General features: G+C 30.4%; 1 protein-coding gene across 2 annotated transcripts; it reads right to left on the reverse strand.

Annotated features, from left to right (window-relative positions):
* Nucleotides 1-491: 491 nt before the first annotated feature.
* On the reverse strand, nt 492-13,020 carry LOC125064968 (sugar transporter SWEET1). 2 transcript variants are annotated; one of them, XM_047672332.1, is made up of 5 exons: nt 12,747-13,020; nt 8,943-9,120; nt 4,681-4,960; nt 2,541-2,660; nt 492-990 (listed from the first exon to the last, which is right to left on the reverse strand). In XM_047672332.1, the coding sequence occupies exons 2-5, from the start codon at nt 9,110-9,112 to the stop codon at nt 874-876; spliced, it is 687 nt and encodes a 228-aa protein (XP_047528288.1). In that variant the 5' UTR covers nt 9,113-9,120; nt 12,747-13,020; the 3' UTR covers nt 492-873. The 2 variants fall into 2 exon arrangements, with proteins under 2 accessions (XP_047528288.1, XP_047528287.1); XM_047672331.1 differs by having other exon boundaries at nt 8,943-9,118; nt 12,744-13,020.
* Nucleotides 13,021-13,189: the final 169 nt, after the last annotated feature.

Raw genomic sequence — 13,189 nt, forward strand, 5'->3', positions numbered from 1 at the left:
AAATGCATCAATGATTTAAGTATATGTACATATACATATATAGCGTAATATCGTATAAAGTAGATTTGACGGTTGAACGGAACAAAATAAATGAATGTTAACAAATATTTCCTTTTAACCTATTAAGCCAAGTTGGCGCCCGGAGTGGGACTAACGTTTATTTTGTTCGTTAATATAAAATGATTTAATATTAACTTAATATTAATACTTTATTTGAGCTTACTTATATAATTAATATTGTAAAAGCTGGAATGAAAATAGGAAATATAAAATTTATGTGTTTTCGAAATATTTTATCGAGCAAATAATCTTACTTATAAATAATTGAAAAACAATAATAACATGAATAACGAGAATAATGGCATTTGCTCTAATTAAATTATTAAACATTTAGCTTCGTTATTTACGGATCTAATTATTATTGTTCGATTAATTTTAACATTTGATAATCAAATATCGAAGGTTTATTAATGTCATTTTTTATTTTTTTATTTAAAAGTAAAACGCTAAGGTCCTCTTTATACATTATCCAAACTATAGCGGAAACGTTTTTTTATAGATTATGCTTTTTTATGTAAAAACGAAAATAATATAAATATCATCGTCATTTAATCGCTTAAATCGATATCACATGTGACACTGGCATATTTAAACTAATTATTTATCAACGAAATGTGCTAAGTCATTGACTTATCTATATGAAGATAGTTTTATTAAAAAATAACGTAGTACTTTATCAAATATACGTTTATATATCATGTTATTTTATTAATGTTTATTTTTAAAAAAGGAACTTTTGTCTAATTGATTTTATATGAATTTTAATTTATTTTTTAATTTGCATAGTTTGATTATTTTCGCACCTATTTTTGTTCAGTTTGTCTTCTTTGCCTTCGCCTTGACCTTGTCCTTGCTCTTGGGTTTAGATGGATAAATTGCGAATAGAGAGAGCTGGAATCCGCACAGGGCAAACGCTACTACGTTTTGAAGCTGAAATTACGTTTTATTATTATTATCTGTGGACACTAAGTTTGGCAGCATACACATCCTGATTGTCACGCCTCACGGTTCTTTTAGGAGTAGCGAATTGAGAGGCGTCTATCCTGAGCTTATATAATTTCAATATATTATTTTATAAATGTTGTAAATATGTTTTTATTTAATATGTTACTGTACTTTGGTTTATTTTGTTTAATTGAATATTTTTCAGATTTTTCGCTAAATATCCAGTAAACTTTACAAATAACCAAGATTCAAAGACAAACATTTAAAAATAGAATCTATCAAATAATGTTTATCCATAAATACACAGACGAAATATACATGGCGAAATAATACAAAATTATTAATTATTTATTGGATTAGATAATATATAGTATAAAAATATATTACATAACACTAATACACGTCTCAAATTAAAATGTTATCATATTGTTATCTTGTTGATCATAGAAATATTATCTTATCTGGGAATTACCACGTAGTATATTACGCGGTGTAACTAATTGCCATTAAAATTAAACTTCTATCATATTAGGATTAATTATTCGATTCATTACCAAAATTTTTTGGCAAATTAAAAAAGTACTATATATTAAGTCTTCTGCCACTTTTCTTTTTAGAATCTTTCAATATTTTAAATATGGAATATTGTTTTTGAATGCTGTAACTGAAGCTCACACAGCACAGCGCTATTTTATACGAATTGACGGCGTATCTTACTCGCGAAATGTTGAAAACTCACAACGATACACTATTTTGAATCGTATATCATTTATTTATGTTTATAAAGTCGCTTTGACGGACTATCAAAGCATAGACAAAATTACTAAGCCTCAAAAGCTGATGTTTGGAACATCGATTTATTTTATAGTGTAAACATTCGCAAAAAAAAGTTTTTGAAATTTAAACTCTGAGAGAGCAAGATGCTAACCTCAATGTTACCATTCGTTTCGGGCAACTAGTTTAGATATATAGCACTAAAATGCCCGCACTTATAGTATGAGCAGCTATAACATATAGCACTTAAAACGCCTGCACAATTTAGTGTAATATATTTTTTCATATAACACACAATTAAATGATTCAAACAGGAAAGATTTAACATATGATGTCGCCTAAAAAAATATTTTTAATATGGTGTTTTTTATGTCAACTGAAGTTTTTGTAAAATTTGCAAACATGTATAATTTTGCGATTACATTTACATATAATTTTGACGGTCGATTGGGTCAATGTTTATTATCACTGGCTTAAGTCTTAAGCTATCAAATACACAATAAAGATTCGAAAAAGTATATATATATATATAGAAGGATTCAGGGTCAGGGGTTGTCTTTGTATTATAAGGTCCTGAATCCACCAAATTGAACGGGAGATCAGATGTTTCGAAAAATAACCAATCTTAATTCACATGATATTTTTTCCGAATATTTGTGTTCAGCTAAAGTAAGTAATTACATTTTCCTTTCCTTAAACTGCCACTTTTGTGCATGCCCTTAATTTGTAATGTTGTTATTAGAAATTAAATGAATACTTACAACAAGGAACTTATTCTTTAGTATGATTCCATACAGAAGCCACATGAAGGTCACGATGGTACCAGAGAAGATAATGGGGAACGGCATTCCCTCTGTACTTTTGTTTTTAACGATGTGTTTCTGTAACAATAACATTTTAATATTATTATGTCGTGCTGAAATTAACCATTACGGCCAATGTCAAAGATAAGCTATCTGTGCGCGAGATATTGTAATGCACAGTGTGTGTGCAAATACCACCATTTTCTACTCCGTCACTTTGCAATGGAACAGCAAACCGGCAAGATCAAAGATACATTATAAGAAACAAGGTTTTTCGCTTTAAAAAGAGGGACAAGAAATGGCAAACAGAATTTCTTGACAGAGAGAACGTAACTGACGATTCTGGAAGCTTCGCTCATACAAGCTTACTTCTATGTTTAATTTTAACTGTTGGATAAGTAAGGAAAATTTAATTTGTAATCGCGTCTTTCCTTAAAACTTGTTATGCAATCGTAATTCCCATATTTGAGCATTATGTATCACGATATAATTATGCTGGAAATGAGAAATAAGTCATCCAAACTACATAACTTTATATTTGACGGTGTATCGAACTGTCGAATGTGTTTAATAACGTTAAGAATCTTATGATTTTTAACGAGTAAAGTACATTTTGCGTCAGATTGATCGACTTATTAAGTAGTTTTTCCTAACAGAGAATGAAAAAATGTCTCCTTGTAATTACAGACGAGTCCAAACTAACCCCATCAAGACAACATAGATGACATACGGATAATATATATAGAGAAACAGATAATAGCGGCATCTGGAGTTAAAGATATATATTTAGCGTGGCGGTAGGCTTTAAGAGACAAGAGTTTAAATCCTTCGAAAAATAGGCAGAATGATGACATAACAAAAAAAAATGAATATTTTGTTACGGTGGGTACTTAAATGCCACCACTACCGTCAAATCGTAATCGTATGAAACAGCACAAACGAAAGAAGATCCCACTGTGAGATAAGAACTATAAGTGGAAATATAAGTGACATTTGAAAACCTTTTAGTATCGTTTTTTTGAGTAAGGTTTATAAAATTTGCTCCTACGATTCTAAGAGACGTATTAACCAAAACCAACTTTGCGTACACGAGTGAAACCGAGGGGCATTTATTGTAAAATGATAATTAAATTGTTACTAAATTAAAAACTTGGAGAAGGATACCATGTTATTTTAAATTATACAAAACGACAATAATTAGAACAGGATTTGAACAGGTCAACGTACTATGTTCGAAATTCGAATATGCTATCAATACTCAGAATGTCGTTTATTTAAAACTTTAGGCATGTTTTGATGCCCCTGCATATTGTAATATCGACACTTTTATATTATTCTGCTGCTTCATATATTTATAATTATGTTACTCGATAACGACTACATATTACTGTTGTGTCAGTTACAGGAGGCAATGTTAAGTATTATTTTATTTTAATTCAATACACAGCAACACTGACCAAAAACAAATTTCAAAATTTATTAATCGTATATATGTATCTTCGGTACTAAATTTGTAACTAACTGTAATGATTCATATATAAATAAAAACTCGACTGCGATAAAACGGAAGACTCTAATACTTCATTTGGAAATGTTTTAAATTACATATTTTGTTAATTCTTCGTAAAAATATTTATGGAAATTTCCCAATGCAGGGCCATCTCCTTTTGTCGACTTTAAGCCACATGCAGGTTTTCTCACGATTTTTTTTTAGTCGCCAAGAACGAGATGACGATCACAAATTAAATATGTAAATAAACGTTCCGTGACCTTCGCCTGGACTTATTCCAGATTCACGTTTTAAAACCACTAAGCCTTTTCACATACAAAAAGTTTTATTTTATCCAGTAACTGAAAGTATAATTATTTTTTCATCTTTACAATGCTGTCATGTCACCGTTCAAGCATCGCTTAGTTTCCATAAAATCGTTTTTATTGTATATGTAATGATATGGATGGAAAGTTTATCCTGATGCTTTAACTCTAAGTCCATCCAGGAAATCCAACCTTTATCCAACAGAGGTACATTAGGATGCTGTTATTATACTCACGTTATGTTTATACTTATGTTAATAAATAAATACTACAAACGACTTACCAGATTTAACAGCGGTGATGCAATCAAATAAAACATGAACACTGTGATGATGGAACCAAATCTGTTCTCTATTAACTTCGGATCTTCCATTTCTGCGTAACCGATCAGCGCAGCACTGAACGCACCAGCTATGCCCATCTGCAGCCAGACCTGGCCCTTCTCGGTGGCGTAAGTGTAGTATATCATAATGTACAGGATACTCAGCGACAAACCAAAGAAGTTTACTTGAATCATTGTGTCGTCGCGGAGGATAAAACCGAATTTCAAGTTGAGGATACCCCTAAAAATTTGTAATGATTATCAACTAGGAGAAGCATGAGAAGGGTATTAGATAAAGTCAGCTATGAGCCAATAAATTACGTTATAATATGTATCGAAAATGATAAAAAATATATAATAAAATCAATGTATTTTATATTGGCTATGGTCAATGGGTTTTACCGCGATAAATTTAAAGCTTTACAATATATATTCGGTATTTATATACGGGAAAATATTAACGATTTTGAGAAAATATGATACTCATGAATTTGGTACGTGGAACAAACACTAACTTATAATTCTGATTCTCAACGGCATAGAGTCAATAACTATTTTGTGAGGCAATGTATTCAACTTTTTATAACAGATCGCAGAAAGCGTTCAATATGCCTTTGTCGCAAAATTTAATAAAATTGCAAAGGATCGCTTGAGTGTAGAAGGTTATTATACAATGAATGAGTTCATGGTTGATAGCCTGGGAATGAAACGATCGCCTCCTGACTATTTCTTTGTTATAATGAATATATGTAAACAATTACAAATTTCTTTCGCTGGTTCTACTTTTCCAATCTAGTGGTAGTGCTACTTATACCCACTTTAATTTAATTTCCAGAGTTCCGGCAACGATTTCGCCACTAATCAAAATGTCATCAATTCGGAAAACCATAATAAATACCATAGATTGTTCCGGATGTCGAGATGTCAAGTGCTAGGCGGTGAAGGAAAACGTCGTGAGGAAAACTGCTTGTGTCTAATTTCAACAAAATTATGCCACATGTGTTCTCCACTAACCCGCATTGAATCAGCGTGGTGGAATATGCTCCCAGCAGTGGGAAATTTACAGGCTGTTCCGGATGTCGACCAATTGTTCAATTCAATGTCAAAGTTGTGTATTTGCCTCTTTTGGTTGGAATGTGCTTTAAGTAAAATAGAGACTCGACCGATTTGGATAAAACAAAACTAAACAGTACCTTGGATATAACACGTTATTTCTCATCTTTTGAAGGTAATCTTCAAACAAGACTAAATGACACACTATTCGATTTCATTTATTTATTTGTATAGATTGTTGTTACAATGTCCCATGGGGGTTAAGTATAACGCAATTCTATGCATGTTAATGTTGGAATAGTCTATATGTGATAGAGCTAATTCAAATAAATCTAGTATCAGCCTATCTGGACCAAGGAGGAACTCTTGATAAAATAATTGCTTAACGGATTGGGGGTCCATGAAACCCAGTGTGAACTACATATATGATCGGGCATGAAATAGAAAATAAAGATAGAATATGCTCGTCAAAGCCTAATTTAATACGAAAATTTATAACACGGTTTTCGACAAAATTATTGGTTTTGTTTTAATAGGTACATGGGTACTGGTTACTTTTCATCTATTGTTCCGAACGTGTGCAAGGCCGGGGTATAAATAATTATGACAAGTCTACTGCGAATACCTATCACGAGCACACATTGAAAAAATGTTAATTAATATACTTAGTAATGATCGGATCTAACTTTTGTATAACACTTCACTGACCTTGACTTCAATATATTAGTTATCTACCGACGCGTGACAGGAACGTTAAAAATTTAAGCGTTTCTAATATTCAAATACAAAAGAGCTATTCTTATTTGCTATACTCATATTGTAAATGCAAAAGTAACAGTCGGTTACCTATTCATACTTGAACCGATGTGCTATGATTAACTTAAGTATAGAAATAGTTTGAGTCCCGGGAATGACTAGGCCTCTTTATTTAATTCACCCCTCGAGTGTATGTTTATACATCATCTGTCACTACTAATAGAACTATATAAAGAAAATATTGCTTAGCTATAATGATACCAAAACCGCATTCTTGTTCATATATTTAAATATAAATATTATTGAAAAAATAAAACAACACAACACTTAAAACTTGTTTCGCTGGAAAGTGGTATAGGCCAAAGCCAACCAAAAATAAATGGAAATTAAAAGCGGCTAAAATAAAACCAAACGGTTTATGAACCAAAATAATCTACGGTTTTACATTATAATAATTTTATTCTATAGGGAACAACGTGAAAGAATACATTTTGGGACTACTGTTTGTGAAAAAGTGAACATGTATTTTAACTAAGTGTCATTCCTCACGTATAATATGTTATCTCAATAATAATAATAATAGCAGTCAGATAAAGATAATATTACATTGGCAAAACATCATACTAATTAAAATTTTAAATTAGGACCCAGATGATGCTCACTTGACTTCGGTCGTGATTTGCAAAATTTAAACGAAAAAATAATAACAGAAATATTTTCTCTACACGACATTTATCAATAAAATCATGACTTTGAAAAAATTATACATCGCTATCGCAGATATCGTATGATAACATTACCAATAGTTCCATTGATATGGTCACTTCTTTATTTCCTGAAGTCATTAAAATCATACAATCGCTATTGCTTTTCTTATAAATAATAATTAAAATAAATAATGTATGATTTTGTGATTAAATTGTTAGTGATTAATGAAAACTATAAGTAATTAAGAAGATATAATTGTACATATCCTAAATATTAGACCACTTTCTTATTCTTCTTTGGGCAAGTTAAATATTCTCGGGGTCAATTCTACTTATTTATATCGGTTAAGACACGATTCTTAATATAATCCGATACAACTTCGACCGAACCGATATATAATAACCGATAAATAATTTATTACTAGAATTGGCTACGAAGGCACAGGGCAATGTATTATTTGTATGTCGGACAGGGCCGAATCTACCATATGGCTTTTTGGGCTTCAGCCCAGGGCCCCGTGGATTCAAGGTCAAAAATAGACGACAATGCGAAAGAATTCATAACTGTATTAAATTAAACAGATCGTATGGTTTGCAGCGCTGCGAGTCCTGCAATTAATCAAACCAATTCAATTAATTTAATTCAAGTCTACGTTCAGATATGTCTTAGGTGTAACTAACTAGTGTTAGCCCAGGGCCCCCTAAACTTGATGTCAGATATACTTAATTTAAAAAAAATGACAATAATATCTTTAAAATAGATAACATGTAATTCCTACTTTAAACTATCGATTGGTAATTGGTTTACAAATCTGAATAAAATACAAGTAATAAGTGATCAGTAACACTCAAAATGGCAATGCGTAATTAACTCAAGTTACTTAGAGAGAACTTTGACCTTGAATTGGCATGACATTAATGGTACAGATCCAAATAAATGTGGTATTCATTATGGATTCGTGGCAAAAATGATTTGTATGTCAGCAAAGTTGTTTTCAGGAGTTTGAGATAGAAAATTAGGATGAATATAAGTAACTGGGTCATATTAATCAGAAGCTGTTTGCAATGCAAAATATTGCAGAGCTGTTAGCAAATAAAATACTATATGTAAACTTAATGCTTACACAACCAGTTTTATTCAACAAATGTGGGACCACGGTTTAAAATTATTACACTTTCAATATTCTTACGCGAAAGTCAGCAATATTAAAAACCAAAAAAAAAATATATATTTAATCATTAAAATAATTAGAATTACTTATTATAATCGAATCGAGCTTGCGTGATTTGTCAAATCGATTAAATATGAATACAATTAAATAAAAAATGTTATTATGAACGCTATATTTCATGTCATTAATTTGTTTAATACTTTAAATGTTTATTTATTAAGGTGAACGTTTTGTCAAATATAAATATTTTATATTGTTGTTTCTTTTTTAATGTTCTTTACTAATTTTAATCAAAAAAACAACTAAACAGCCATTGAATTAAAAATATATATTTATAATTATCTATGCATATCAATGATACGTATGTAGTTTTAAAATTTACGAAACATTTTCCTGTTTTATAACACGTTAAAACTCGCAAAATATAAAATAACGTAACATTATGATGTTATGATTTAATGTAGGGGAATGTTTGTTATTGCAAAATACATAACAAAGCTGAAAATACAAATATTATGATGAAAATAGAACTCACATGATAAGACCACCAAGGAAAGGCATAATTGGTATGCCTTTTGTGTTTCCCTGTTTATAAATATCATAACAGAGGAAACTGCCGGAGAACATCTGGCCCATAGTAACAATTCGTGTCACTAATGCGACGGGCTCCTTGTAAGGCAATAGGATATCGCCTAATGCCTCCATTTTCACCTGTAACAAGACAATAAATATTGTATTACCATCGCCAAAAAAGTTGACATTTCTTTATATACCTTCTCTTCAAAAGAATATAAGCCTCAGCCCTACTTTATAGTTTGTGATTTTATATTTTTACAAAATATCTTAGATCCCATAGTTTACAGAGCATTGTAAATGTAAGTATTGCTTATTACTTCTTAGGAACGTGTCTATGGACGAAGGTGAACCTTACCACCTGGTGTTAAATTTACAAGTCTATCTTCTTAAAATAAATAAGCTGAAGCATACTATATTTTTTTAAATAAGGTTTTAATTCATAATTTATATATGACATACAAACAGTAATGGTCAGCAAAATCAATGCTTTTGTTGCATATTTCGTTTCAGTCATGCTTTAAATTAGATACATGTAATTTAAAATCATAAAAGAACTCAAAAAGGCACGGATGCAAGTCTGAATATTGGAAATATACATTTATACTTATTTAAATAAAGAACCAGGTAGTTCCTAAAATAGGAACCTGTTTTAAGTCGCCATTATAAGATTTAAGGGGTGATTCAAAATGATAAAAAAATAACATTGAAGATATCGAAACTTTGTATTTTTTTTTCGATTTATTCAAATAATATTATTTTTTGACATTTTTAGCCATGAGCAATAAAAACGAAGTATCTCGAATTCATTCATAGAGTAACGAAGTGTTTTTAATTATGAAGCATTATTAAAATACCAGACTAAATAATGTGATAAAGATGTTAATAAATCAAAGTTGCCTTTGATTACGTAATTAGGCTGGTATCACGATTCATAAGCAAGTCTTATATTTTTAAAGTTGTTGCAGGATGTTGTACTATATAATTTCTGTGATAAATAAATTATTTATATTAAAGTTTATCTGGATATTATAATGTGTACAACAGGTACTTTCTTTTTTCTTTCTGTACGGTTTATATACCTACTATAAAGAACAGTAGATACGTATTTTTCTAAAAAATATAACGGTAACGTCCTTTAAATGGAAGTAATACTGATTTTTATTTTATATATTTTATTTTGGAATATGACAACATCTTCAAAAAAGCCAACTTAAAAAAATATATTTACTATATAATTTTGAGCGTTTTGTAGATTTTTTAAGTGTTTAATATGTTTAAATTATGAAAAACTACCTCGAGTTCAAAATAAACCATTTAACGGTTTAGGGTCACGAACAATCACATCCTTGCATATTATTGAGACAAATGATCAGCAATTGACTCTAGTGCGTCATTTACACACCCACCGACGACATTTGACGTCACTACACTTGTCCGTTAATAAGGATACCGCGTGTACTCACTTCTTACTTGGTGAAGACTATACGCGCTGTACCTTCTACGACCTATATAGGGCCTTAGGAGATATTCTACCGCCAAACCGCTATACTAATTATTATTGTTTTCTGGTTTGAAGGGTGTGCACAAAAGACACAAGGGACATAACATTTTAATTCCCAAGGTTGGTGGCCCAAAGGTGATATTTTTCGATAGACCCAACGTTTAGCTAATATGCTATAAATTCAAAGTTTGTTGTCAGTAGGTAGCGGGGCAAGGCCAACTTTTATGTGGGCAAGATCAAGGCCGATCTAGGTCACCGAAATGGGTGAAACATTTCGGTCCCCATGCGGTCAAAATGTCCCGTTTCTTTATTACTCAATTATTTGTAGGTATATTGATTCAATTAATAAATAATGTTTAATTTAATTATTAAATTTAAAAGAAATATTTAAACTATTTAAAAAAAATCTGCTATGTATTTAAAATATAACTTTCTCAGGCATTTATATTACATTTTGTTCAAGCAATATCCTGCATCAAAATTCAAGACGAACCCTTGGCTAGTTCGCTGTGCGAATTGAATGTTGTGGGACTGTATATGTGCCTTGGGCCGTTACAATTACGACCATATTTTTGCGTCGAAAGTTTATACTGAAACAGCAAGCAGAAGCTCTATCCGCATAGAACTGGGATCAACGATGAAGTCTGTTTCGTGGATAAACTGCATAAACTGAATAGAAACCAAGCATATACTTGAGTATTATTGATTTTCATGAAGTCTATAACGTAGTAACTATCGTCACACGGCTGCTTTTAGGTCTCCGTAATGCGTTTTCATTGGTGCGTTTCTTTCGTGCTAGTAAACGGATGAATTATCTACCAGACTTGTGTGACACTACCCACCTTCTGGTAGCGGATTTAAAACGCAATGGCCGGTGTGGCCTTCGTGGTTGCAAGCATATTGAAGATATTATCTACAACATATTATATTTTTTAATTTTGCAATTTTATATTTTATTTTCTGGTATTCAATATAACTTTCTAATTTGTCGCTTTCTAGGGACCCTGAAGGAGAAATTTAAAAAATTCCAAACTCATGCAAAATATTTATATTAATTCATAAAGTTAGTTGTTAGATTAGATAATCTTTGATTAGATATTTAGGAATAGTTGTAATGGGTTTTTGAAATTTAATCTCAATTTTTTTTTTTCTAAAAAGCTTTTGATAAATATCCATATTATTTTTGTTCCAGAACAGTCTTTGTGATTCTATGTCTCTACCACACAGGTTACCTTAAATTGCATTAAGTTGCATTCAGTACTTTTTTTAATTATATAATATGAATTCAGGCTATAGGTAGTCATAACAAACATTTCCACAATATTTCACGGACCATGTCTTTGGTAGAAAAATATTTAATTAATAATTAAGAACGTAACAGTTATTTACAATAAAATATGTACAATATGATTCATAGTGTAAGCAAGTGCAATAATACCTAAGTAGGTATTATTAGAAAAAAATATATTTGTTAATTTAATGGTCACATAAATAAAATAACAAAATGGCTTTTGAGTTGGCAAGATGTTTTTTGCGGCTTAGTTTTTCATTCAAAGTTAACTTGTGGATGATTAGTATTATTGCATATGATCTGAGTTTTATATAAAAACATATAAGCATAATACATACTCACTAGAGAGACCCAACCTTAAGTATGCTATGAATACTGTGGTCAAGAATAAACATTTGTTTTGTTTTCATTAATCTTTAAGGTACTATACTTTTGCTATTCAGGAAACTTGTTGTTACATATATCTTTACACTTCTTACAATTAATACCAGTATTATTATATTAATGTAATAAATTGTTGTTGTTTAAACTTGTCTCAACAAAATCATAATTTATTTTGTTTCCCAATATTAATTATATTATGCATATTGTTAAAAGCTTACTATATTTTTTAATGTTTCCTTGTTTATATTGTTTAAAAATTATATTTATTTAATCTTTGTTGAACAATATTTGGATTATGATAATTATTGCCTCAACTTCCTTAATTAATGATTTTAGCAAAGGTGTGCCATAAATTAGAAAGTACTTTTGTGTTCCAAATAAAAAAAAAAACATTTTATTATTAGCAATGTAAGCGTATTTCAAAGATTACATTAAGTATTACATCATAAATTGATTCTAGTAGAAAATAAAGTAAGCAATGTAATGGGAACGAAATAGGTAGGTATATATATATTTTTAATTATTATGTAAGCTAAAAGTAATATAGGTACTTTTTAATAAATAAAAAAATAACCTAATCTCACCTTTTTTTATATTGTCTTTTGTATACACGACAACTAAACTTTAAGTCACTTATTCTATATTTTAAAAAAAACTTTATTATGTATAAAAACAACTTTTACAATAGTATGCTTAGCAAGATCACACAACTTCTGAAGTTTGCGAATCAGAAGTGAGTGAAGTTGACTGTTCTGTTGCAGTACTAGTAATGAAACTAGTACAAAGTTACAAACTACGAGTTCCAACTAAACTAAATATCGAAGAATGACGATTGACGTTGACGTCGATTGACATTTGGTAGAACTCGGAGTCGACGGCAAAGAGTATGTGGTCGACGGGTTTCGTGACACCGTGAAGCCTTGCCGCATAACGTGTTTTGATCATTGAAATTTGACATTGACAGATAAGGGTAACTTTTTAAATAATTATTCGTTCAATGCTGGGAGCATTGGGAAGGGGGAAAGGGATT

Source organism: Vanessa atalanta, chromosome 6 (assembly GCF_905147765.1).
Source record: "Vanessa atalanta chromosome 6, ilVanAtal1.2, whole genome shotgun sequence".
Classification (NCBI taxonomy): Eukaryota; Metazoa; Arthropoda; class Insecta; order Lepidoptera; family Nymphalidae; genus Vanessa; species Vanessa atalanta.